Source organism: Lathamus discolor, chromosome 19, assembly GCF_037157495.1.
Source record: "Lathamus discolor isolate bLatDis1 chromosome 19, bLatDis1.hap1, whole genome shotgun sequence".
In the NCBI taxonomy this organism is placed as follows: domain Eukaryota; kingdom Metazoa; phylum Chordata; class Aves; order Psittaciformes; family Psittacidae; genus Lathamus; species Lathamus discolor.
The window spans coordinates 5,189,252-5,214,570 of record NC_088902.1 but is presented as its reverse complement, the minus strand read 5'-3'; the positions used below and the strand labels follow the sequence as shown (position 1 = coordinate 5,214,570).

Here is a 25,319-nt window from a genome sequence, read left to right as displayed (position 1 = left end):
ATGGGGTTCGTGGGTACTTCACCCTGTGGGTGCTGGCATTGCCATGGGATGCCTTTTCCTACCTCTTCCCTCAGCTGTCCCTGCTTATGGATAGGAAAGAAAGGGCTTGAAAGCTCCCAGCTCCAGAGCTGCAGAAATCACTTTGTCCTGGGGTCTCCTGGTTCTCAGCAGCTTCACTGCCCCCAGGGCACCCTTTTGCCCCATGGATGCGGGGCCCAGAGCATGCGGTAGCCCTAGCATCACCCAGTGCCGCGCTCCAGGGAGCCCGAGGTCTCCATCAATGGCAGAGGACCTCCTGGGTGGTTTTTATCATCTTTTTTACTTTATTTGCATGAAGATAAACTGTGCCTTTGTCTGTACAATTTCTCTTAAATACTTGGCAACCGTTAAAAAAAGAACAACAACCCTGAAAAACAAAGAGAACAAAAAAGAAAGGCGAGGAACAGTGCAGGCTACGATATCAAACCAGTGAATAAATAACCCCCTGGGCAGCGGGGGGACACAGGGCTGGTGAATGCAGCCCTCCCAGGTCCTCACTACCCCTTCCCCTGACGGCAGGGACCAGGCTTGGCCATGGGGGACCCCTCTCTGCTCTCAACCAGCTTCAGTTGCCCAGCTCGGCCGTGGCGGTGCTGACGTTCTTGTTGGTCTTGCAGCAGAAGTACTGGTTCCAGATCTGCAGGAAGGCTGTCCGGAACTTCTTGATCCTGAAGGCGTAGACGATGGGGTTCATGGCGGAGTTGCCGTGGGTGAGGAAGATGGCGATGTAGGTGAGGATGTGCGGTGTCTCACAGGACGGGCAGAACAAGGTGATGCAGTTGAGGATGTGCAGAGGGAGCCAGCTGAGGGCAAAGAGGAAGAGGACCAGTGCTAACGACTTGGCGATCTTCAGCTCCTTCCCATAATACTTCTGGGGGTCGTTGGAGCTGGAGGAGACTTTCTTGTTGAGCTGCTTGCGGATGAGGTTGAAGACTTCCAGGTAGATGAGCAGCATCAGCACCAGGGGAGGCAGGACCCAGACGAAGAAGTTGAAGTACACCATGTACTCCATGCTGATGACGGTCTCGAACTGGCACTTGATGACAAACTGCGTATGGGTGGCGTTCAGCTCCTGAGTCCTCCGCATCTTGTTCAGGTTGTTCCAGCCAAACATAGGGGTGAGTCCCACCAGAAAGGAGACGATCCAACAGCAAGCGATGGCCACGGCCGCCCGCCGGGGCGTCACCACGCTTTTATACCTGTGCAGGAGACAACAACCAGAGGACGGAATCAAACGGGAGCCACACGCTCTGCCTGGGGGCCAAGGCTGCTCCAATGCGGCGGCAGTGCCCGTGCTGAGATGCCACGATGCTCCTCACTCCCATCCTTGGCAAGCGGTAGCAGCTTGGCCTGACAGACGTGTTAATGGACTGGTTTCTCTGCGTGTGCCCTGGGGAACATCACCCTGTCTCCCACCACGACACCCCCCCTGCCCCAGCCGCAGGGATGGGCAGGGACCTCAGCCATGATCCTGGAGCTCTGGGGATTGATGCCAAGCCAGGGAATGCATTAGGAACCTGGAGCATGCATGTTCAGCCCTCATATCTGGAGGGGGTCACAGTGCTCCAACAGCCACCTTCCATCTTCCACCTTCCATCCATCATCCACACCCAGAGCAGCAGTTCCCCCTTTCCTCCCCCCATGCACCAGCCCTACCAGCACCCTGTCCCACACAATTCCCCCTGCACTGGGGGAGGAAATCACCAGCAAAAGCATCCTCTGGGACCCACGGGGCTGGAGGAAGGATGTGCTGGTACTAATGGAGCCCTGGGGAAGGCTCTGGGCACAGCTTGTCTCATTTCCTAAAGTGCTGGGCTGATCGACCAAACCCTCTTTCTTAATGGGCCGGTGCCAAGAGATGCAGGAGAAGGAGGAGGAAGCCATGTTCTGGCTGGGCTCTGCTCCCTCCCTGGTGCCACTGGGGAGCACGATGCGGCTGGGCTCATCTCTCCAGAGCTCTCCATGCGGGAAGTGGAGGCTGCTGGACTGATTTTCCCCCCTGGTCCTCAAAGCAAAGCTTCTCCTCAGAGGCCAAGGAGATTTGCAGCCCAAGCGCTATTGGTTTCTGCCAGAGGGGATTGAACAAAAGGCATTTTCTGACTGTTTGCTGGGGTTTTTGCAGTGCTGCCAGTGTTAACCTGGCCATGGGGACCATGTGGAGGTGTCTGGCAAGCCTGGATCTGCATCCCAGTGCTCTCTGCAGCCTTTACCTGTGCTGGGAAAATGGAGACTTTGGGGGCTTTTTAATAAAGCTCTGGGCCCCGATGGGGCCTCACTCCCCCTTGAGGGTCCCTTCTCAAGGCCCACCTGACGGGCAAGGTGTCAGGGTGGGATTATGGACTGGGGAACATTGGAAGCCACAGGGTCCAAAGCCACCAGTCCCTGCCAGCTTTCCCAAACAAACAAGCCCAGTCCATGGGAAGGAGGTGGCAACGCAGGCAGCTCCTCTGGGAGCCAAGGTTAGAGCTGGAGGGAGATTTATTCCTTGTGGGGAGGAGCGAGGGCAGGAGACCCTGAGAAAGGCACAGGGCAGGGAGCGCTGGGGCACGGGCAGGGCGAGGGGTGGTGGGAGAGCATCAGTGCTGGAGCCAGGCAAAGGGAAAGGTGGGGGGTGCCAGAGGGGTAGCAGAGGCTCCTGTGGGGCTGTGTGCTGGCCTGTGCACCCCGCATCACCCTTAGCAGGTCCTGCGGGAGGGCCGATGTTCTCTTGCAGCTGTGATGCCCCATTCCCATCACCTAGGATCGAGCAGGCTGAAATGACCTCACCAAGCGCCTACCCCTTGCTCCTTCCCTCTCTGCAGTCCCTGCAGTCCCATCTCCTCATTCCCGAGGGTTTCTAGGGTCTTCTATTGATTTTGGTGAATGTGCTGCCACCACCCCGGGTGCTCCCTGCCCTGCAGAGCTGTGTGACACCCATCACCGGAGAGATGGGGCTGCTGGTCCCCAAACACCACCCCAAGGCTTGCAGCCAGCACCCACCCCTTCTCCCCCTGCCCTCCTGCTTGGGCTGGGGGAGCACAAGGGGCAGAATGAGCACTGGGAACCTGTTAGTCATGAGCCAGGGTCGGATCAGAGGACGCAGTGTTCGCTCTTACAGCCAAAGCAGAAGGGATGGGGAACGGCTGCAGGGGGCCCAGCCTGGCCGGTCCCGGCCCCCTGCAGCTCCAGAACACTGTGTGTGGTTGCAGATGGCTATCGGCACCACCAGGACAGCTGCAGAGGTTGTGCAGACCTCAGGTCCCTGGATGCACGCAAGCTTGCGTGGTCCAGAGTGCGCAGCACACACACACACAACAGAGCAACAGCCCCACACGCTGCTGGCTGCTTGTCCACCCCTCCTCTCCAGTGAGCATCCCTCCCACCTCCTCGCTGCACATCCATCCCTCTTTGATTCACATGGATGCTCCCACCTCACTGCGCATCCATTCCTCCTCCTTGCTGCACATCCACGTCTCTGCCACGGTCCATATCCATCCCTCCTTGCTGCACATCCATCTCTCTGCCATGGTCCACATCCATCCCTCCTTGCTGCACATCCACCTCTCTGCCATAGTCCATATCCAACCCTCCTTGCCACACATCCACCTCTCTGCCATAGTCCATATTCAACCCTTCTTGCTGCACATCCATCTCTGCCCTTGCTGCACAGCGCAACAGTTCTAACATCAGGACCAGCTTCTTCACAGTCCTTTCTTTGACTTTACACCATGAGGTTTTAAATGTGGCACTGCAGGAGCAGCCAGCAGCTGAGACCAAAGCCTGTCTGTGCATCCCCCCAGGAACCATAGCTGAGCCCCCAAAATCCATAGGAAACAGCAGTGTTTGGAGCTGGAGCTTTTGTTCCCTTTGTTCCTTTTGCTTCTTCAAGCAACAAGCCAAAGGCGGAGGCAGCTGCAGCATCCTGCAGTAAAACGTGGTCCTCAGGGGCTCACAGGTGCCACTGTCCCCCCACCAGCCCCACATGGAGATTGATAACGGCCTTAAACTGACTCTGAGTTCCCCCTTCACCCACCCCACAGGGTCTGACCATGCAGCTCTCAGGAGGTTCAGCTGCTCTGATGGCTGCAAATCTGGCTTAAAGGAAGGAAATGCAAGATCCCACCTAGTGCTTGATCCCACCCAGTGCTCAACCTCACAGCACAATGTGTTGGGCGGGGGGCGGTGAGCTTGGCTGTTTCCACATCTCTTCCTTGGTTATGCCATGCAGAAAAAGCCTTTCTCCTCTACCTCATTTTGCATGAGTGTGATAGGGCTGGAGTCTGGGATGGGTTTGGGAGGCAGAAGCAGGACAAAATGCTGCTAATGGCTCCCAGTTAATAAATAATCTCATTATTCTCATCAGCATCGGAACAACTGCATCGCTGCAATTTTATTACTGCTATTATTTTTATTAACAGCTGTGACTAAAGCATCCCTGATAATAGCCACCACCATCACCACCCAACCTGGGTTTGTTTCCTTTGTCTGTGGGGTTTTGAGCCTGACCATAATTGCTAGATTGTTCTCAGTGGTGGTTTTTGCACCATCCCGTCCCTACAGAGACGGGCATCGCCCCAAGGCCTCCTGCATGTCCTGCCAAGGCCAGGAGAAAGGAGCCTGGAGGGAGCAGAGCAGCCACCCAGCCTCACTGACATCCCAGTGAGATGGGATGGGCAGGAAATTGGGTTTGCTGCGGAGCAAAAACATCTTTGGTGGTTTGGAAAGAAATGCAAAGAGGCGAAGTGTCAATTATTGCTGGAGTGCTGTTTGCATCCCAAGAGGAAGGGCGAGAAGTGATGGTGGAAGGTGGAGGCAGACAAATTGTCCCCAAGGGCTGTGTAGAGCTAAGAGGGAGACGTGGAACAGGGTCCTCCAGGGAGAGATGCTGCCTCGTGATGGGATGCTCCAGGAGATGCTGCAGGTAAAGTTTCTTGGGCTGAGGATGGAGTCACTGGGAGGGACACTGCGGCCCCTTTTCTCCAGGACATCACAGAATCCCGGAATGGTTTGGGTTGGAAGGGACCCTAAAGCTCCTCCAGCTCCAACCCCTGCCACGGGCAGGGACCCCTTCCACTGGAGCAGCTTGCTCCAAGCCCCTGTGTCCAACCTGGCCTTGAGCACTGCCAGGGATGGGGCAGCCACTGCTTCTCTGCACAGCCTCACGGTGTGGTGCCATCTCCTCTTGCTGCAGTGCACACCTGAAGTGTTCTGGGAGCAGAGATCCTCAAAGAAGAGGGGTGGTCATGCCCAGCTCCTCTCCCTGCTGGGCCTGGGGGTGCTGAGCTGCTGTAACCCCAGGTCACCATGTGTGGGACGAGCTGTAGGAACGGTACCAGCTGCTTGTAAGGATGATGCCAAGCAGAAAGGACACCATATGGTGAGAAAATCCTTCTCTGGCTCTCAGTAGGATGGGCTCAGCTCCTTTTACATCAGTTCCTCAAGGTCATGCGAGGATCAGAGGCCAGGATGGTGGAAACCACCTTGGCTGTCCTGTCTCACCATGTCCCCTTGTTGCTTCTGCCCCCAGCAGCCTGATGGCATTTGTCAGTTTTCTCCCACAGCTCAAACTTCTTGCAGGCCAAGCAACCATAGGTGCTGGGAAGGGTACAGAGCGCCTTGGGTCCTGCTTTGGAGCACTGGGAAGTGTCTCTGTGGTAGGACATCAGTGTCAGGTTGGAAATATCATGCTGATGGAGGCTGTTGGGCTGTTTTGGTGCAGGAAAGGGGCTCCACCCCCAACGAACACCAATGCCTTTGCTGTAGAAGGACGCACTCTTCTGTCCCACCTCAAAGGCTTTCCATGGATTTCAGACCAGCGTTTATGCCTTTACTTGCCAGCTGGCATCTAACAAGCAACATCTGGGATTTTGGGATCAAGACAAGCCCCCATGCATCCCAGAGAAGGTGCTGATAGGGCCAGACTCCTCCCTTCCAAGCATTTATAGAGACAGGCTGTCCAGCCTCCATCCAGCTCCCAGCTTTGGATGATGTTAGTTAACATCTGTCCCTCCCAAGGCCATCACTTACATGGTGAGGCAGCCACCAGTGGTCACCAGCTCCCATTTCTTCCAAGGTGGAAGACCAGAGGTGATGTGACCAGGAGAGGAACGTGCTGAAATGGTGTCAGCACCTCTCTGCCATTGCCATCAGTGTCCCCATCCTGGCGGTGAGAGCTGCCAGGGTGACACAGGAGGGTGTGAAATGTCTTTGTGGAGCCATCCAGCAGCTCAAGCTGTGTCTGCAGGCTGCGTGGGCCCATCACTGTCGTTGACTTGCAGCAGCGGTTGGATGGATGCTGTTGGATGGATGCTGTCAGGAATGTGAAGGACTGAGTGGCTGATGTTTGACTCCCAAAGAGCCACAAAGCTCCCAACAGGAGGGATGTGAACAAATAGGAGATGCGCTCAGGTGGTGCAAAGAGGATGTTGGTGCTTGGAGACATTAACGCTAATGCTAAGAGACCTTTTTAGACATCTAAATCCACCTTCAAATCCTTGATAACCTTCAAGACTTTGATTAAGCCCTAAAGAGATCTGAATGGAAGGAGGTAAACAACCAAAGCAAAAGTTCTAAGAAGGACTAAGCACTAGAGGTGAAAAAGAACCTATGAGAACCCAGCACTGTCCCACAGTGCCCCTTCTGCAGCACTTCCACCTTGTGCGTGTGCCCAGGGATCTCCTCATCCCAGCCCTGGGCATTTCTCAGCTTTGCATTTCTGAGCAGCTTTGATCACCACCATCTGAGTTTTCCCACCCAAGCAGCCTCCAGGACACTGGAAGATCTGAAGCAAAGATGCAGCCAGGAAGGAGGAGCAGAAACCCGAATGCTCTGCCATCAAAGGACTTTTGTCTAGAGGTTTTCAATTAGATCAGGACGTGCTCTGGCTGCTTTGCCTTGCTGCGTTCACAGGGCAGATGAGCCTCATGTCAGCTTGGCCTCCTTTCCTCTTACCACACTGGCCCCAGCTTAACTTCATTAGCTATGGCCTGCCTTCGTTAGTGAATTAACTCCCCAGGACTCGCAATGCAATTCCCTACCAGAGCAGGGACCAGCAAAGCCACGTCTTGGGGCTGGCTGGACAACCGCAGGAGTTCTCTGGGCAAAAGGGATATTCAAGGAAATACTAAAGAACAAAATGGTTTTATTCAAACCAGACCTGGAGTCTTTGAGGCTTTTTGAACCAGAACAAGAGGAGATGTTTTGGGAGTGTTGCATTTACATCGACCTGTGGGTTGGAGATCTAGAGAATGAGCCAACATCTTTGTCAGCAGCATGGACGGTGGGATCGAGCAGCAGCAGCAAGTTTGCTGCTGACATCAAGCTGTGTGGGGCTTTGGACAAGGGCCTGTAGGGACAGGACAAGGGGGAATGGCTTTAACCTGCCAGAGGGGAGATTGAGATGGGATCTTAGGTTGTTCTTCTGGAACTGGATGAGCTTTAAGGTCCCTTCCAACACAAACCAGTCTGGGATTCTATGACTGATGCAAACCTCACCCGAAGCCAATAGGAGAGAGGCCAGAAGCATCTGCATTGGATTGTATAGATCCGTAGGTGTGCATCCCACTGAAGTTCCTCCTGGCCCAGCTTGTGTCCAGAGTTTGGTTTTAGCATCCTAAGGTTGTAGCTCTCTGCAAAGGAATTACCCTGCACAAATGACTGTGAAGCACAAGCAGCTGTTGAGGCCACCGAGGGCTCCTGACCCCTTTTAATAGCCAGTAAATATCTAATGGATGAAGGCGAGGGTGATGATGAGGTTTCTGAGAACAAATCCATCCTGCCCAAATCGACTGGTCCCCACACACTGAGACACAGCATCCCCAGGGCTTTGGTGAGTGCTTGGTTTCGTGGTGGGTGAAGCTGCGATGGCCACAGCTCCAGCAAATGGCAGGAAAGGGGGATGTGGGCACATCCAAAAGCAGCCCCAGGGACATAAACATCCCCACAAGAAGCAAGAGCAGTCAGGTAGAAAAGGGTTTTATGGGGTAAAATGCCTGGAAATGGGAAACGATGCTTCTATAGGCCAGCCAGGCTGTGTCAGGGTCTCTTCACCCCAGACTGGAGACACAAAGCATGGGAGTCCATCAGGGATGTCCATCCAGTGGATGGCTACAAGTATGGGAAGAGGCGTCTCCCCCCAGCTCCAGCAGTCCACAGCGTGGACCTGGAAGCCAAACACGTCCCCCCACATCTGCTGCTCTCTTGTTGCCATCAGCCTCGAAGCACATCACAGCTCAGCCCATCTGCAGCTTGACATCTTCTGTGGGGCAGCATCACTTCATGAGGCTGTTTAAGGGCTTCCCTCCCTGCTCCCCAGTAGCCCACACTGTCCACCTGGGTTTTGAGTCTAAACCTGCCATAGTCCAGGTTCCAGCTGGAGGACTGAAGTAAATCTTTGCCTGCTGAGCCAAAGACACTTACCGCATCTCTGGTCCTTAGGAGCAGAGAGAACATCACACCAGCCTGGATGAGTTCAGTGCCAAGCAGTCGCATACCCCTCCTGCGGCTGCTTCTGGCCTTGACAGAGAAGTAGCTGCTGGATCCCTGCAGCCTGTTTAGGCTCTGGTGATGAATCACAGCCCATCTTCGGGAACAAACAGCAGGCACCCAGTAACTGCAGAGCTCTTTCCAGACCTCTTGCCCAGCTGTCCTCATCTCAGAGGTGGGATGTGAGTAACCTCCACGGCAGCTCCACAATGGACCAATGGCATCACCTTGGGCATCCCACTCCAACAGGATGCTGCAAGGGGAAGGGGAGCACGCAAGGGTTGGAGGTTGCAGGGAGGGAGGATGGAGAGCACAGGGACCTCACACACATCCTTCCCCTTCAGGCTCTGCCCTGGGTGTGGAGGAGACTGCGCTCTTGTCCAAAGAAGGCAGAGGAGCACGTGTTGTCCGCTGCTGCTCAATGAGAAAGGCCATTTTTCTCACTTCCTTCAAGCAGCATCCTTCATCCCTGCAGCGAGTATAAATCCTTTATGCACATAAAGTTGAGCTTGTTTTCAGACTGGGCTTGGTTTACAGCCTGTGGCTGAATCCTGACACGTTCAAGTGCTCTGTGGCTGTGTAAGCAGAAATTCTTGGCAAGGACCACTCAGTGCTTGGAAGTCAAAATGCGGCTGGATGGGGACTAAGCAAGGGGCTGGGGACACGCAGGGCATCCGATGCCTGATGGAAATGTTAAGTTAGTTTGTGCCTATTGGGAAGTGCTGCCCTCTAACCCCAGGCAGACCCTGCATACCCCAAAGGGAGCTGTGAGACTGCCTGATGCTGTGGGCAGCACCAGGTGCACCCAAGGATGCTGAGTGCCTGCACTGCGGTGGCCACGCTCTGGATGTCACCCTCCTGCTAATGTGTGACAGTGTCCCTGGTCAGTGGGGTGCGAGTTGCACTGAGCCTTAGGTTTGCACCCAGGCAGCTCCAGGGCTCCCTCCCAGCTGCATGTGTGGTCACAGCCCTCCAGGACATTCCTGGATCACTGCCTTTTCCCTCCAGGACCCCGAGGTAGGGAAAAATGATTTAACTCCATTGGCAATGGCTGCAAATCATGAAATGAGCTAAAGAATCTTAGAACTGCTGGTTCAAAACTGTGATGTTCTTGTCTTCTGGCTCCTGCTTTCAGGCAGCGGCATTTTTGAGCATTTCTCTGCGATGCAAAGCATGGGAAGTGCTGCTTCAAACGAGAATAGAAACAGAAACTGAGATTCTTCCCTAGCACCAGGACTTTGGAAATTAGAACACGGGGAGAGGAACAGCCCAGTCCCTAAGAGATGGGGGTGAGATTCGGGAAGCCGGCTGCATCACTGATGGCCAATGTGATGGGTTCAAGGGGCTTGTTTTCAGTGTTACCCCAGAGCAATGAACTCAGCGGATGTTTTTAGTGCCTGAGCAGTTTTGTTGTCAAAAACAGGGACTTGGTGTGCAAACATCTCCCTGGAGAGGAGGACAGGCCTGAAAGTGAGGGCAGGTCCTGCACATCCCCATCACACACCTGAGCCCCTTCTATTCTGGGAGGAACCCACCTCCAGCAGCCTTGGCAGGGCAAGAAGGTTTCAGGAGGAGCTGCTCAAACCCATGTGCATCCCCTTCTGAACTGTGCTGGAGGTGCTTCTCACCCAGCATCAATGTGCTCGGCCAGGACTCTCAGGTCATCCACCCTGGACCATTGCCCTGTGGATGTGGCCACCTCAAAGGCTCTCATACATCAGCCCTGCCCCTGCCATGGTGACTGCCTGGGAGCTGTTTGCCCAGGCATGTCTCTGCCTGTCACTGTGTGATGAGAGAAGTCAGGGCAAGGTACCTGTGTAGTACAAAGGGGAAGGGATGAAAGGCAGCTTTGGCTATCTTCAGGGTAAATCCAGGCCTTTGCTGGATAAACAGCGAGTTATTTCAATTGCTGTTTGTATTGTACTTGAATTCTTCATGCACTGCATATTTTTGTTCTTGATGCGAAAGAACATCTTTGAAACGAGGACTCTGAAAGCGCCCAAAACGGAGAAGAGAGGGGGAAGAGGAGAGGACAGCGAAAGCAAGCAAGCAGCTCTTCAAACCACTTAAAATGCCAAATCTGTCAAATGTGGGCTCCATGAGGAATTGAAATGAGATCTAAGGCGCTTGGTGTGATTGGGCTGCCCGGGCCTCCATGGCTCATACTGCATCCCACAAAACACTGTGGCTTGCAGAAAGCCGGACGTGTCAGGAGGAAGGCGCCAGCTAAGGAAGCTCCTGGTGCCATCTGTCCAGCACCAGGGCAGGACGCCCAATGCCACCGTCCTTCCCTGCCTGTCACCACCATGCTCTGTGAATGCTGCTAAAGCAAAGGACAAGTTGGCACCCAGAGGATGACTCCAACCAGGTGGAGTCTGCAAAGCACGAAGAGCCATTAAAAGGCAGGAGCAGATCAGAGATCCCAATTAGAAGGGAAATAAGAGGGATCTTAAGACCTGCTGTTGGCTTTCAATCTGAATTCAACCTGTTCCTGAGATAAATGGGAGGCAGGGAACTGGAACCATCATCTCCTGTTAAGATGTGTTAACCCAGCCACAAAGCAGGGCTGAGGTGGGTCTTTATCTCTCCGGTGCAGAAGGACTCTTCAGAAGAAGACATATCCCACATTACAGCTGGAACAGGAGATCAGTATCAGCTGCCTTTTAATGCCTTGTTTTCTGCACTTGTGCTTGCTCACCCGACTCCTGATTTCGCAGTCAACAACTCAGCTCCTCAGTTTCTTAGGCTACAACCGGTTATCTGTGGCCAGGATCCTCACAGCACACTTTGTCATTGCAAAGGGAACATTTCCCTTCTTGCCCATGGCCCACTTCAAAGATTAACACACTCGAGACTGAGAAACGGGCTGGAAGCTCACAAATTGAGGGAGGTTGTTTTCGCCACCCAAGGTCTAAATAAGAATCAGGCCGTGCCGACGAGATCTGCTGTTTCTAAGCCTCAGAGGACACAGTAACCCAAAACAAGCAGTTCGGCGCCTTCTGCCCGCTGCATATTTCCCTTGATTAAAAGATCAATTTCAGACGCAAAAAGCAGTTGGATTGGATTAATTGAATTGAAGTTTTGGCTACATGGACTTGCGATTGGTGAAAATCACTTTGGAGGAGCCATTTCACGCCATAGTTGACTTCCAACCTCAGTGCAAACACAACTTGCCGCAGAGCTGGAGGAAAACCTGTGTTACTCATCCCTCAACAACAGCCTCAAAACAGGAGAAGTGGGGATCAGAGTACGTACATGTCAAGCCATTAACTTCTTTATGCTGGGATGAATCTATATATCTCAATCAGCTAAATGAAATGCCAAACTGAACGGGAAGGCTCCAGTTAAAACCACAATCCAATGTTCTCTCGCTGCAGAGAATCGATCTATCAATCACCAAGAAAACAACTAAAAAGTGCAAAAGCAAAGCAAATCTGGAGTTTATTGTGTAAATGCTGGGTTTTTTTCAATCAGATTTAAAGGATTATTTATTCCCTTGGAGGCAAACTGACCTTGCTGCCTGAAGGAAGCAGCTCAGCAGCTCAACAGGATGGTGGAGAGGAAAAGCTGAGACCCAAGACCAGTGAAATGCATCAGTTGGGCACAAATTACACCCCGTGCCTCTTCCTAATGGCTCTGGCAGTTAAATGCAGACAAGGAGCAATGGGCAGACACAGCAGAAGTCTGCACATGCAGCCTGGCTGGTGCTGGGCATGGAGATGAAGGATGCACGGACTGAGCAGGATCAAGTCCTTTCCAGGCACAAGGAATGTGCCAGACCCTGTGAAGGACCCAGCATCCCCCTTTCCTGGTGCACAAGAGACGTGCAAGAAGGTCCCCAGGCTCCTGGAGATGGAGATGCTTTGCTGTGGCTGGATCTTGGCTCTTAGGGTAGGGCATAGCCCTACTCAGGGTGGCAACCACACCACTGATGCTGCGAGCACCATGGGAGAGGTTGTAAAAGCAAGGTGGGGACGGCTGCTGGTACCAGAGCACAGCTTGAGCTCCTTTGGAGCAAACAGACCTCTCCGCGCCCATAAGGCTCCTGTGTCCCAGCAGTGAGGAATGTGGGGAATGATCTCCCTTAAAATAAACCCCTCTCTCCTGCATCCACGTGGGCACCCTCCTGGCCCAGCACAGGCTTTGCCACTTTCATCTGGACACAGGCTGTGCTCTAAGCTCTCTCCCAGCCTTGACCGCTCAGTGCTGCAGTGAACAGAGCTCTCTGCACCCAGAGAAACGAGCGCTTCAGTTGTGCAGTACAAGGTTTGAGTCACTGGGTGTTGTTACCAGTGCAGAAAGGAAAGAGGAATAATTTGGTCTGTAAGACTGTGCTAATTCTGGCTGTGGCTGAGGCAGTGTTTCTCAGCATCATCCTCTTGGTGCTTTTGGAGTGTTTGTAGAGCATCATTCCCTCTGTGAACAGATGGGGAAACTGAGTCGCAGAGGGGGACTGTGATGTGCCAAGTGAAGCAAAATGAACTGAGTAGAATGAGAAAGCATCCCTGGTGCCAGAGGCTGGCACTTCCCTTAGTTGAAAGAGGCCAAGAAAAATCATCCTGGTCTCTGGATCTAGGGAGAGAAATGGCCTGGAGAAGGTTGATAGACAGCCATACCAGCGATGTGCTGGTTTTCTGTGTTCCAGCCCTCCTTTGAGGATCAATGGAAAGGTGGTGTTGTCACCCCATGCAAGGTCCAGGACTGGGGGATGTCACCTTCCTGCCTCTGTGTCCCTGTGGTCCTGCTTGGGCATCACTGGTACCCAGGGGTCTGCATGCAAGAGCACCATTAGGGACAGCAGTGAAGGAGGCTGGTGAGGAAGACAAGGAAACGGGGCTGAGGAGGAATCCTCCTTCAGCTCCTTTTTGTGAACAGAGACTTTCGTTCTTAAGAGCAATCCAATCAAACTGCAGTGGCTGCTCAAGGTGGTCCCCGGCTCAGTGCGGGGAGGCGAAGTCCAGGCAAGGAAAGGATGGTGGAGAGGTTGAAAAAAGCAGCAAGACATGGGGCAAGGGCATAAAGGGGAGCTGCTGGGTCCCACTGGGCTCAGGGCAGTGAAGGGCAAACCCAGATGCTGCCAGACTTTCCAGTGGCTGATCCTGCTCTGCAGTGCCCTACATCACCCAAAGCATCATCACCCTTCCTCCCCTACTCGGCCCCCATCAGTTGCTGCCTCTGCTCTGTAGGAAGAAGGATCTCAACCCCTTGGGGTTATTTTATCCTCTGTTTCTGATGGCATCACCAGTGATGGCTCTTTAATACCCAGATCTGCCCGTCTGGGAAGGCAGCTGAGTGTCTGGCCACGGGCTGTGATGGGGCTGGGTGCTGGGGGTGCTCAGCTCATTGCTATTCTGCAGGATGCCTCAGTGCATGTGGGGCTTTTTGTGGCTGCTTTGGAGAGCATCAATTGCTCTTTCTTGCAACTGGGCATCCTGTGCCTGCCCCAGCAGCTGGGAGGCCTTGCTGCCAGAGAAGGCATCTCTGTCCCTGCCAGGAGCCTGGGCAGCCTCTGGGACAGCTGGGTTCCCATTTCATGGGCTTGGAAGTTCGGGTCACCTTGGACAAGATGTGTTCCCAAAGGACTGGCTCCCTGGGACCGCTTCCCGCAGCCCATCAGCATCCCGCACGCTCACTTCTCCCCATCCATCCCTGCGGCATCTGCCGGGATCACTTTGAGAAGTGCTCCGTGTCCTGTTGTCTGCAGGGACCTCAGCCCCCAGGACTTGTGTCTGTGGGCAGAACCCTGCAGGGTTTTCCCCTGCCCTTCTGCTAGCCAGAGGTTTTCACTGAGCCAGACAGTTTGGTTGCACACAGAAATGAGCCCTGTTTGTGTCACACAGAAACTCATCTCCCAGGTGATTTCACCTTGGTGCCTCAGCCACATTTTCCTCCTTCTTTCCATCCTCCGTTGTGCTGCTGTGGCCCTTTCTAACCCCTCTGCCTCCACAATAGGATGCAGACCCACCACTACACTGCCTTGCTGACTTTCAGACCCCTCCTGACTCTCTCATGCCTACTCCGACCGGTCCCACTGCAGCCCCTCTCCATGCTGAGACTCCTGAGGGGTCACAGCAGTGAATCCCTGGGAATGACAGGGTCATTCCTGTATGAAGACAGGCTGGGAAAGTTGGGGCTGTTCAGCCTGGAGAAGAGAAGCTGCGGGGAGACCTCAGAGCAGCTTCCAGTGTCTGAAGGGGGCCTATAGGGATGCTGGGGAGGGACTCTTCGTCAGGGACTGTAGTGACAGGACAAGGGGTAACGGGTTAAACATTTCACAGGGGAAGTTTAGAGTTCTTTACTGTGAGGGTGGTGAGGCACTGGAATGGGTTGCCCAGGGGGGTTGTGAGCGCTCCATCCCTGGCAGTGTTCAAGGCCAGGTTGGATGAAGGCTTGTGTGGGATGGTTTAGTGTGAGGTGTCCCTGCCCATGGCAGCGGGGTTGGAACTGGATGATGCTGGGTCCTTTCCAACCCAAACTATTCTATGATTCTATGATTCCTCCCCACTGTCAGGTTGATTTTGAGCATGGCCGTTTGAATGCAGAAGCTCCATGACCCCCATCCCTAAGCCTTTGCCCAGCCCTTCCTGTTCTTCCTTGGAGGCCCAGGGCCCATGGTGGCTGCCATGGCCCGTCAGAGCACCCATTCAAGCTTATGGCCAAAATCCCCTTTCTGGTCAATGTGGCACTTTAAAGACACAGTGAAGCTTATTCCAACACTGCACATAAACTAGAAAAACCAGGCTACAATAGAGCCTGTGGTGTCAGAGGAGGGTGGCTTGGCTGCTGGTGGCCACATGGAACATGTCCAACCAGAGCCAGACCACATGCCAAGGGCTGGACAATGACACGGAGACTCACTAGGGAGGGAACTGGTGCTGGCTCCATGGCAGAGGAATGCCTGAGCCTGCTGCACACCCAGCCCTGACCCCTGAGTCACTTTGCTCCATCACATGCTCTGGCCAGCACGGAGCAGAGCTGGGACCATTTCTGTAAGAGCAGGTATAGATGATGCCTCCCACTGATGGAGCCGCATCTTTCCATGTCAGGGGTGGGGGAAGACCCAGGACCCTCCATCAAAAGGCTCCACCATGCCCTGAGCCAGCTCCAGCACCGGATGGCCGGGGTGATGGCACACACCATGGTGAGCTGGTCCTGACTCACTCCTGACATGCTGCCTGCAGGGCCAGGCTGGGCTGCTGGGGACCCGGCAGGCTGAGTCAGCAGCTTTTGCTTCGGCAGAGCCTCCTGCGGGGTGTTTCACTTGTCCTGCTGCCAGCAGCTGCACAGGGTCCTTGGGAAGCACTGGACACCATGGCCCGATGCTCACTGCCATCACCTCCACCAACCCAGAGCCCTTGGAAACGCCCCAGGCACTCCAGAGAAGGGAGAGCCGGCTCTGAAGGGCTCAGTGGTGCTGCTGGAAGCGTGGCAGGCTGTCTGAGGGGGCTGCAAATTGCAGCTCTGGGGCCAGGGACGGGTTTGGGGCTCTGCTGCTCTGATGGACTATTGCACCATGGACCACCACTCACCGGCAGTGAGGGACCTCATCTTACTGCAGGCACTCCCCTGTCCATCCCACCATGTCCAGTTGGCCCTGACTGTTGGTGCTCCTCGCCTCATGGTCAGTTTCTATTGCCATGGGATGAAGAAACGCAAGCTGGCAACTGCCCCATCTCAGCTTCCATCCCTGCTGTGCCCCAGCCCCTTTCCCTGCCTGGTGGGGTCCTGCTGAGCAAGCCACGGTGCTGCTCCGTGCCTCAGTTTCCCTGTCTGTGAATGTACTATTGCCCTGGAAGCGTGCCTCCAAATGTACTGGTGATGCCTTGCCAAGGAGCAATGCTTCCACCTGAAAATCTGGGGAGATGGAGGGGAAAAAAGCATCCCAGAGCAGGATTTTGGGGTGCAGCAGGGAGACATCAGCAACAAGGAGCTGGTACTTGTGCCCTGCCCTGCAGCTCAGCCTAAGCTCTGCTGAGGGACCAGATGTCGACTCGCAGCAAACGGGGTCAGCGTGGAATGATACCCTGGGCAGATGAGCCAGCACGAGGAGCACCCTGCTCAGACCTACAGAAGGGCTGGGATGAGATGGGATGCTGCTGTCCAGGAAGCCTGTCCAGGGTCTCTGGGGGCCTCACATCTCCCCTCCTCCTTTTCATAGAGAGAATTTGGGGATAAGCCCCAATCTGAGCACATCCAGACTATCCCTGCATAGGATTCACTGCTCTTCTTCCTTTCCCTCTATGCTACTGGAAACGGAGCATCCCACAGTCAGACCCTCGCTGCGTCCTCGCTGCCTGAGGGGGCACCCATAGACACCAACAAGGGGACACCCATTCCCGAGCCTTCCCTAAGAGCCCTGGAGCTGCAGACACTGCTTACAGCCCAAATCGCTCCCTTTGGCCGGCGCGGCAGCATCTGGAGTTAGAGTGACCTGATTTTGTGTCTGCTGGCAAGCGTCTCGCGCTGCTGCTGCTGCAGCTGTGTGTGATCCCACTGAGCCTCCTCCAGATGTCCCCTCTCCCAGGGATCTCTGACATAGCCCGCTCTTGGCTCAAAACCACTCCGTGGATCAAAGCATCGTGCTGCAAACCAGCTCACCCGGTGATTGACTGGGGTCTGAAGACCAATATAACCTGCTGGTAAAGCCCATCCTGCTGCCAGGGCTCTGGGTGTTTCGGTGAGACCAGGATTGAGCTCCCGGTCCGGCACAGCTCGTCCATGCACCCCGGGTCTGGTGCGAAACGCTGGCTCTGATTTAGGTGCAGGGTGCTGGGAGCTGCAGCTTCAAAACAGCTTGGAGGCTCCAGCCAACCTCCCTGTGTGTCATTTCTGCCTTTTGAGCTCCATCCTTGCTTCAGATGTGCCTGTTCCTTGGGAATGAAGGTCTCCATAGATCACCCTCCTCTGCTAAAAATACACCTGGTGGAGGGCAGCAAGGGAAGGAACAAAAGAGGCGGCTGCAGAGACCCCCAGATTTCTCCGGTTTAGGACAAATGGGAGCTCTTTCCTTGGGAATTCAATCTGTTTCCACAGGGGCAGGGCCTATAAGGGTGGATAATGAGTAATGGGGGTTGAAGGAAACCTGGAGGAGCTCCTGGGTGCAAAACCCCCCTGCGGCTCCCTGGGCTCCTGGCTCTGAGTCACCTGGATGCTTGCGAAATGTTTCCTCCAAGACTGAAAATAAGCCTTGGGACAAGCAGGGTTTGGTTTATTCCCTTGCCTGGGTGGGCACAGTCGCTTTGCCATCACCCTCACTGCTGGTTTGGCCAGGCTGAGGCATCTCCAGGCACCTTTCCCTCCCTGGGTAGCCATGAACCCCATTGCCTGGCCAGCAAACTGCCCTCAGATGGAGCACACGTTTCCTTTTCTTCCATTGCTCTGACGAGAGCCACAAAACCTGCGGCTGTGGTTTGATACCTCCCCAGAGGACCAGCTCCCGCAGGCACTGGGGCCACCACACATCCCAGCCTGGTCCAAAACCTCCTCATCCCCATCCTGACCACATCTGCTGGGTCTCAGAGCCCAAGTGTTGCAGGTGCTAGAAAGGTTTCCCACGTGCTTTGGTGCCTGGGAATTTGGGCCAAAGCAGGGTCTCATCCCAATGTCCTCCCCATCCCCATCCCACCGTCAGTGGAAGAAAGGTGGGAAAACCATCCCAGCCACATGCCCTGCTCCATCACCCAGCTGGCTGAGGGTGCTGAGGCTTCGCTGTGACCCAGCCCCAGCTGGCCCCATGCCTGCAGCCCTTGGCAGGGCCAGAGAGAAGGGGAAAGAGCGCTGCAATCCCAGCAAGAGCCTGGACAACAGGGGGGTCAATGGGGGGAAGCTTTCCCCTTCCACCACCGGGGCCATCCAAGGCTGCCTGCAGCTCTCATCTCCTTGGCTTCCAAGTGCTGCAGTCGGGAGCTGAGGGATGCTCCTGCCACTCCTGAGCTGGTTTATCTCCTCAGGCTCAGGAGAGGGTTCTTCTAAACCATCTCCTACAGCCCCCACTACCATTCCCTAGCAATTTCCACTCCAGTTTGGTCTAATTTCTATGGTTCTGCAGCCTCATGTGTATGTTCAATACCCTCAGCAATATAAAATGCAGCTTGCCTTGCGGGATGCTGCTTGGGTGGGCATTGGAGGGCCCTGCTGGGAGACCTCCATGGACAAGGGCTCTTGCTACCAGCAGATCTCTCCAACTTTTAGCTTCCTGGCCCACGTTTCAAAGACCTGGAGGAAAGAGCTGGTGGTGCAAAGTGGGCAAGGTGAGGACCCCCAAAGACACGCCAAGATAGAACCAGAGCATCCAGCATCCGCAGGCAAGGGGTTGCGGTTCAGCATGTCCCAAGAACACTTGCTCCTGCTGCCATGGCCCCCTCCACAAAGCCCAGAGCAGCATCTCAGAGCAGAGACAGGGCAGGGGCTGGCGCCAGAGGAGCTACATCCCCCCCCAACATCCCTCCGGCCCCCAGCATCCTGCCACCGAGGGGCCGGTTCCTGCCTGACGCCCCTGCCCGGCTGCTTCCCCTCCCTTTGAACTCGTTTCATCTTCCCCAGGCCCGGCTGTGAGAGGGAAGTTTGGGCTGGGCTGGGGGCCCTGCTGCGCCCGGCGGCAGGGACGGCAGCAAGGGGGGGTCCTGCCTTGAGGCCAGAAGGGGAGGAAGGATGCGAGAGGGGAGATGTGAGCGCTTCCACCCGCAGGAAAGCAGCAAACCTATTTTAGGTGGTTTCCAGCTGCTTGGAGCAGCTCCTGCGGAGGCTCGGGAGCGTGGTACCCTCTGCTCCAGCCCGCGCGACCCCAGCGATGCTCCTGCATCCCTTCAGAGTCAAGAAAATGCCCTTTGTGGGGAGGCAGCATCCTGCAGATCCCAGCAGACTGGAGAGATGCTACCTGGGGGTTTGGGGCACAGGGAGAGAGTTCAGTGGAATATCCTGGTCACCCAACCATGCTGAGTGTGCTCTGGGTTTCTCTCCAGGAGCAGGAGGAAAGAGGTGCCAACACAGAGCCATGAAAGACCCCTCTCCATCCCTCAAAACCTGTCTCCGCCTTGCACGAGTGGCCCACATTCCTCTGTGTTTCTGTGTCCATAGGAAACACGGCCATGGGAGCAGGGAGGATGCTTGAGATGCAGCATCAGATGCCACTTTCCCACTGCCATCCCACACATCCCAGATGTCTCAGGGCATCATTTTGCTCAAGACATTGTGCCAGAAAACACCCACCCCTGGGGCCATAAAGCTCCTGGTCTGCCCCAGGGCTTGATCTCCATTGGGTGCATGGGCAGCAGACGGGTCCACGCTCGCTGGAAGAAGGAGCAAAGCTGAAGGTGGTTCCCTCAAGCTTGCAGCCCCCAGGGCTGGGTTGTACATGGGAGCTGGAGCAGGATCCTGGCTCTGATGCGCCACATTCCCAGCTCCCTGCCAAGCTGCGCTTCCAGTCCTGCCTCTGCCTAATTAAATGGAAAACCTGGAAAATCCACCAGTGCCTTGGCTTCTCCTCCAGGCAACCCTTCCCAGACAACAGCCCCGTTGGCTCCTCACCCCAACTGGCCAGTACGTGGCAGGGATGCGGAAACCCTGCACACCCCTTCATAGAACCCAAAACGCAAGTGCTGACTCGCTGGGGAGCCAGCACTGGGGGGGTGGTCAGCACAAGGATGGAGCAGGGATGCCCGGAGCCTGTCTCCTTGCTGCTCCCAGTCCTTTTTGGCTGCATCTATGAGATGCGTTTTGCTTCCCTGCTGTCCCATCTCCACAAGCCTCGGCAGAGCTGGTAGTGGGGCGGGGGATGTGGGATTCCCATGCACAAAAGCCCATAAAGCCCCTTGTCCATGTGTGCATCCCACTGGGGAGCACCCACCCTGTGCCAACCTTGTGTGGGCACTTTCCTTAGCACTGCAGCACTCACCCTGTCTGACAACCCCATCCCCTCCATGCCCAATGCCAAGGGGATGGGGTTGTCAGAGGGGATGCGCCAGAGGGGATGTCCCTGCTCCGTGTCCTGGCTGCCCTATAGATGTGCCTGGGACAGAGATCCCCCCACATCACCTGCAGGTCTCTGTGGGTGCCACCCCGGGGACACACATGTGTCTCGATGGGGACCCAAGTGCTGCTGCAGGCTCTCAGCACCCATTTGCAGGCTGCTGGGTTCGGTGTCGCAGTGAGGAACGACACCATGAAGCTGTGATTGGAGCTGTCAAAATGTTGTCAGTATCATCTCTCAGCATCCAGCACAGGTTGGGGGGAACTCGCCGCATTCCAGGCTCAGGGAAGAATCTTCCGTGGTGGTTTCTGTGCTGTTTGTGATCTCCAGCCCTGTGGTTTGCTGCTGCTGGGGCCCAAAATCACCTAAAATCACAGCATCTGCCAACTGCCAGGGAGAGATGAAACACCCGGGGATAAGAGAATGGGCGAGTGAAGCCGAACCCTTCTTGTTGTGGCTATGAAGCCTTTCAACATTAAGTAGGGTACGGAAACATTAAGAAACATATTAAGTAGGGTACAGAGGGAAATCTCCTGATGCCAAGTGCTCAGCCACGTCATGGGACAGCAAAAGTCAGGGTTGATACTGCATAAGAAAAGCCCACTCAGACTATTCACAGCTCAATATTGCTGCAGGAAACCTCCTGGGCGCAGGGCAGAAATCTCCCCATTTGCTGCTCTGAGGCAGGAATGGACATAAAAAGCCTGGATTTGTTAGGAAAATGACTGCCGAGAGCTCGGCGGTGTTGCTATGTATGAAGCTGCAGCACTCCCACTCCTGAATCCAGCCCCAGCATGCAGGGGAGGCAGGAGAACCAAAAAAGCACCCAGATCAATGACAGGGTGAGAATCACTTCAGTTACAGACGGGCTGGGAGACAAGGATTTGTCAGGCTGGGAAAATCACACTTCGGGAGGAAGTCGGGAACAGCCTCAGGAATCATCTGTGGCGGGGAGGGGTTGGGGTTTAACCTGTGCCTCTCCTCTCTGCCTTGTGGTCCCTCACCGAGCAGCCTCTGCGGGCCAAGGGTGCAGGAAAAGCCCCGCAGTGATGATCCAGTGGATCCAGGGACACTGAGCACACTGGAGCAGCCTCAGGTCCCTGTCTCCCTGTACAGGGAAGTGATTCCTGCCCCTGGAAGGGTCTGGGCAGCACCTAACACAAGAGGGTTGGGTCCTTTTGGGGGGTCTTTGTGCTGAGCAAGGGTCGTGGACCCCTCCAGCTAACGGGCTGGGGCTGGTGTCTGAGCTGCAAAGGGTCGGTGGGGTGACGTGAGCTGAGTTCGTGCTCAGCCATCCGGCTGCGCTGAGTTTTCCAGCAGTGCTCTCAGCCTTCCCGGAGCGGATGAGCCCGGCAAAGGAGTCCTTGAACAGTGCGAGGGGAGCCAGCAACAGCGACCGTGCAGCGCGGGGCTGAGGTGGGATGGGCAGGTACCAGTGCCGGGTGTCAGATCCCTTCCAGCCCCACTGACAGCCACGGTCCCACTGTGGGATCCCGGCCCCACAGCTGCCTCCCCCCAGCCCCAGGGGCTGCAGAAGCTCACCAGGAGCCAGCCATGAAGCAGTTAAATATCTCCTCCTGGAGCAGCAGGGTTCAGATACAGTTCGTACCCCCCATTTACACCCCACTGTACTTGCTATGGGCTTGGCTTTGACAACAGAGATGAGGAGAAGGGGAAAACCAGGAAGAGGAGGCATCTGTGGGGCAGCCCCATAGGCAGGGTCTCTCCTGGGTGAGCCTGCTCTGTAAGACATGCCTGGCTGTCACCTCTGGTCCCTCTGCCCCCCAGAACTGTGCCACACATGTCCATGAGCAAGCAAGGCATCACCCCCGGGCTCCTGGGCTGCCCATGGTGAGGGAAAGACTGGGTTGAAGACAAATCTATCGTCCCCTTTCCACTCCTTGGAGCACCCGCTGGTGCTCTCCCATGTGCAATGGGACCCCAAGAGGGACCACAATGCAGCCTCTGCCTGCACCCCAGCACCCTCCGAACCCTCAAACGAAGCTGCCAAAGGCTCCAGGACTCAGCCTGCCCTGATCGCTGCTGCAGCCAGATGTGCCCCAGCAGCAGCAGCGTGGAGGAAGACCGCTCTTCCAGCGCTTCACCAAGAGTTTGGTGCTCCCTTTCTCCCTCCAGCAGCCATCACAGAGCTCATCCCAATGCGTTTTCCTACCTGACAGGGATCTTCACCCGCAGGTATCGATCCACGGCGATGGCCAGGAGCGCCAGGATGGAGCTCTCGGTGAGGATGAGGACGGGACAGGCCACCATGAGGCAGCTGTAAAACTCCGTCTGCGGTCCGATGTTGATGATGATGGCCAGCGGGATGACCAGAGCCCCCACGGCCACGTCGGCCACCGCCAGCGAGACGATGAAGCAGAAAGTGGCATCCCGCAGCGCCTGGTTCATCTTCACAGCCCAAATGACCAGGATATTCCCCGGCACGGACACCAAAGCGATGAGGACCTCGATGGAGATGTAGGCAGCCTGGAAGGCTGAGACGGGGTGCGCCATGGTGCTGCGGGCCCCCCGCGCTGGGGTCCTCGGTCACCTGCAAACGCCCAGGGATGCGGTTTGCAACTGGCATCGCTGGCTGCGCTGCGAGCCGGGATGGAGCCTGGGCGGGGGGTGGGAACTAGGAACACCCCCCCCCCCCGCCAAGCTCTGTGCCGTCCCCCGGCGCTCCGACCCCAGGGGCTCATCCTGCACCCACCTCCACCGCTTCGCCACCGCTCCCGGAGCCGCGGGGCCAGTCCCGGCGGAGCCCTTCGGGACCGAGGCACCGGAGCAGGACCCCCGCTCCCCACGTCTTTGGTCCCGGCCCCGGCAGCAGCCGCCCGCTCCGGGCCGGACACGGACCTCACCTTGTGCTGCAAGCAGAGGGCTTGTTTCGGGGTGCCCTCACCCCGGCGCAGGAGCAGCTCTTCAGCCGCAGGGTTCCGCCGGGGGCATGCTGCGGGGCGGCCGGAGGGATGCCCGGGGCGCTCGGCGCTGGGCGCTGTCGCCGGTGTCCGGTGCCCGGCACCGCTCGGCTCCCGCAGGCTCCGCCGGCTCCCAGCCGGAGCTGGAGCATCACATGGTGCAGCCTTCCAGGCGTTTAAAGAGCGACTGACCCGATTTGGGGCTCGTCGAGGCCGGGAAGAACCGGGAGGGGGGGACAGTACGGGGTAGGGGTGGAGCCGGCAGCGGGGGGAGCAGCGGAGCCGGTGCCAGCCCCGAGCTCCCGGCACGGATCCGGTCCCGGTTTTAGCACCAAAACCGGTTTTGGAGGTCGGGTGTGACGGAGGCTCCGGGCGCGGAGGCAGCGCCTGCGCTCGAGGGGAGCGAGGACCCAGCGCATCAATGGGACGGGGCTGGTCCCCCCCGCCCCAGATCAGACCCGAACCGGCGCTAAGAGCAGTGGGGGCTGCCCCGGGCTCTGGCTGACAATGTGTCACCCCAAATCACTGCTGGGGTGTGTCGGGGTGAGACCCCCATGCAGCCTTCATCCTGCCTGGGTGCTGGGATGGGGCTGCACCCCAGGCTGGGGAGGTGCAGGGCTGGCAGCATTCCTTGTGCAGGGGCTGTGTCAACGCTAAACAGAGCTGCTGGGGCAGGCGGAGGGTCCTGGTTGGGAACAGTGACCCCAAACTGGCAGTGAGGCTGGACCTGATGCTACTTTAGATCCTAGAAGTAGGGGGAAAATGGTCACTCCCAAAATCTCACCCCTTGGCTGGGTATTAAGGAGGGAATGGGACTGATGGAGCTGAACCAGCCAAGCCCTCCAGGGACTCCTCCAAAGCATGGACTAGGCTCATCCTGCATAAGACGCTCCCCAGGAGTGGGGTTAGTCCATCCAAGTGCTGCAGGGACATGGGCCAGTTACAGCCCCGTATCTGCAGCAAGGGGATGCTCCCAGATCCCATCTGCACTTCATGCCATCCTTCCTCCCTCCTCTGATGCGACTCCGGTGAGTTCTCCCCTCCTGCCCTGATCTGCCTCCGTGAGAGTTGTCCCAGCACCTGGATCTGCCCCTTTGGGCTGACACTCACCCTCTTCTCCATCAGAGCCTGCACATCCCAAGGTGGGGATGGGAACAGTGCGGGACCATCACAGACCCAGTGCTGGGCTTCTCAGCTAGTGGTCCATGGGCTTCCCCTTTACCTCCTTGGCCAAGTGGCCAGCACGGGGCTGAGGAGTTTGAGCATCCGAGGAGTGCCTGGGGCCTGCAGCAATGTGCCATTGGGCTGCGCCAGCACCAGGGCCAGGAGAGCTTATTTGGATTGAACAATCTGTTTGCTCTGCAGGGAGAAAAATAAACTGAGGATGGCGGGCTCATGTAAACACCGTGCTATTTATGGGAGGCAATCACTGGAGCATCTCCCAGCGCGTCTCCTCACACATCCTTCAGCGCAGGGAGGAAGCCGTTACCCAGCTGTATGGCCAGAGGTAACACATGGTGCTCAGGGCAGGGGACCACAGTGGAAAGAGCATCCCCAGGGAGTCCCAAAACCCCCTCGCCCACCAGCTTCCCAGGGGGAGCGTCCTTGCAATCAACCTCTGGCTGGGAGCAGGGCAGGAAAACTGGCAGGTTCCTCACGGGAGCGCAATGCGGAAGCAAACGCAGGCAGGTCCCGGCCTAATTGTATGCAAATCTCCCAAGCACAGATTAAAAACCACTCCTTTTCCTTAGTGCATTTGCAGTCTGTTCTCCCTGCCTGGACTCATGCCCCAGCACACTTAATTTTAGCAGCACCCCTAAAAAAGCCCCATTTGATGCCAAAACCGAGCTGCCCAGCTGGGAGATGGCCAAAGCGGGCAGGAGCTCTCCCACCAGCCCAAGGAAATGGTCCTGGGGCTTTGGCAAAGG

The 25,319-nt window shown here is 56.2% G+C and overlaps 2 protein-coding genes across 2 annotated transcripts in view; one reads left to right on the top strand and one right to left on the bottom strand.

Moving 5' to 3' along the window:
• MYBPH (myosin binding protein H) overlaps positions 1 to 2,288 on the top strand; it is a 29,601-nt gene extending 27,313 nt beyond the window's left edge. The window contains exon 11 of the mRNA XM_065698658.1: positions 657 to 2,288. The gene's annotated coding sequence lies outside the window, so the exon portion shown is untranslated. The remainder of the gene's footprint in view (positions 1 to 656) is intronic.
• ADORA1 (adenosine A1 receptor) lies at positions 301 to 23,422 on the bottom strand. Its single transcript, XM_065698673.1, has 3 exons — positions 23,335 to 23,422; positions 22,644 to 23,021; positions 301 to 1,238 (listed from the first exon to the last, which is right to left on the bottom strand). Exons 2-3 carry the CDS (start codon positions 22,982 to 22,984, stop codon positions 605 to 607), a joined length of 975 nt encoding a protein of 324 aa, XP_065554745.1. The 5' UTR covers positions 22,985 to 23,021; positions 23,335 to 23,422; the 3' UTR covers positions 301 to 604.
• Between the last annotated feature and the right edge of the window lie 1,897 nt (positions 23,423 to 25,319).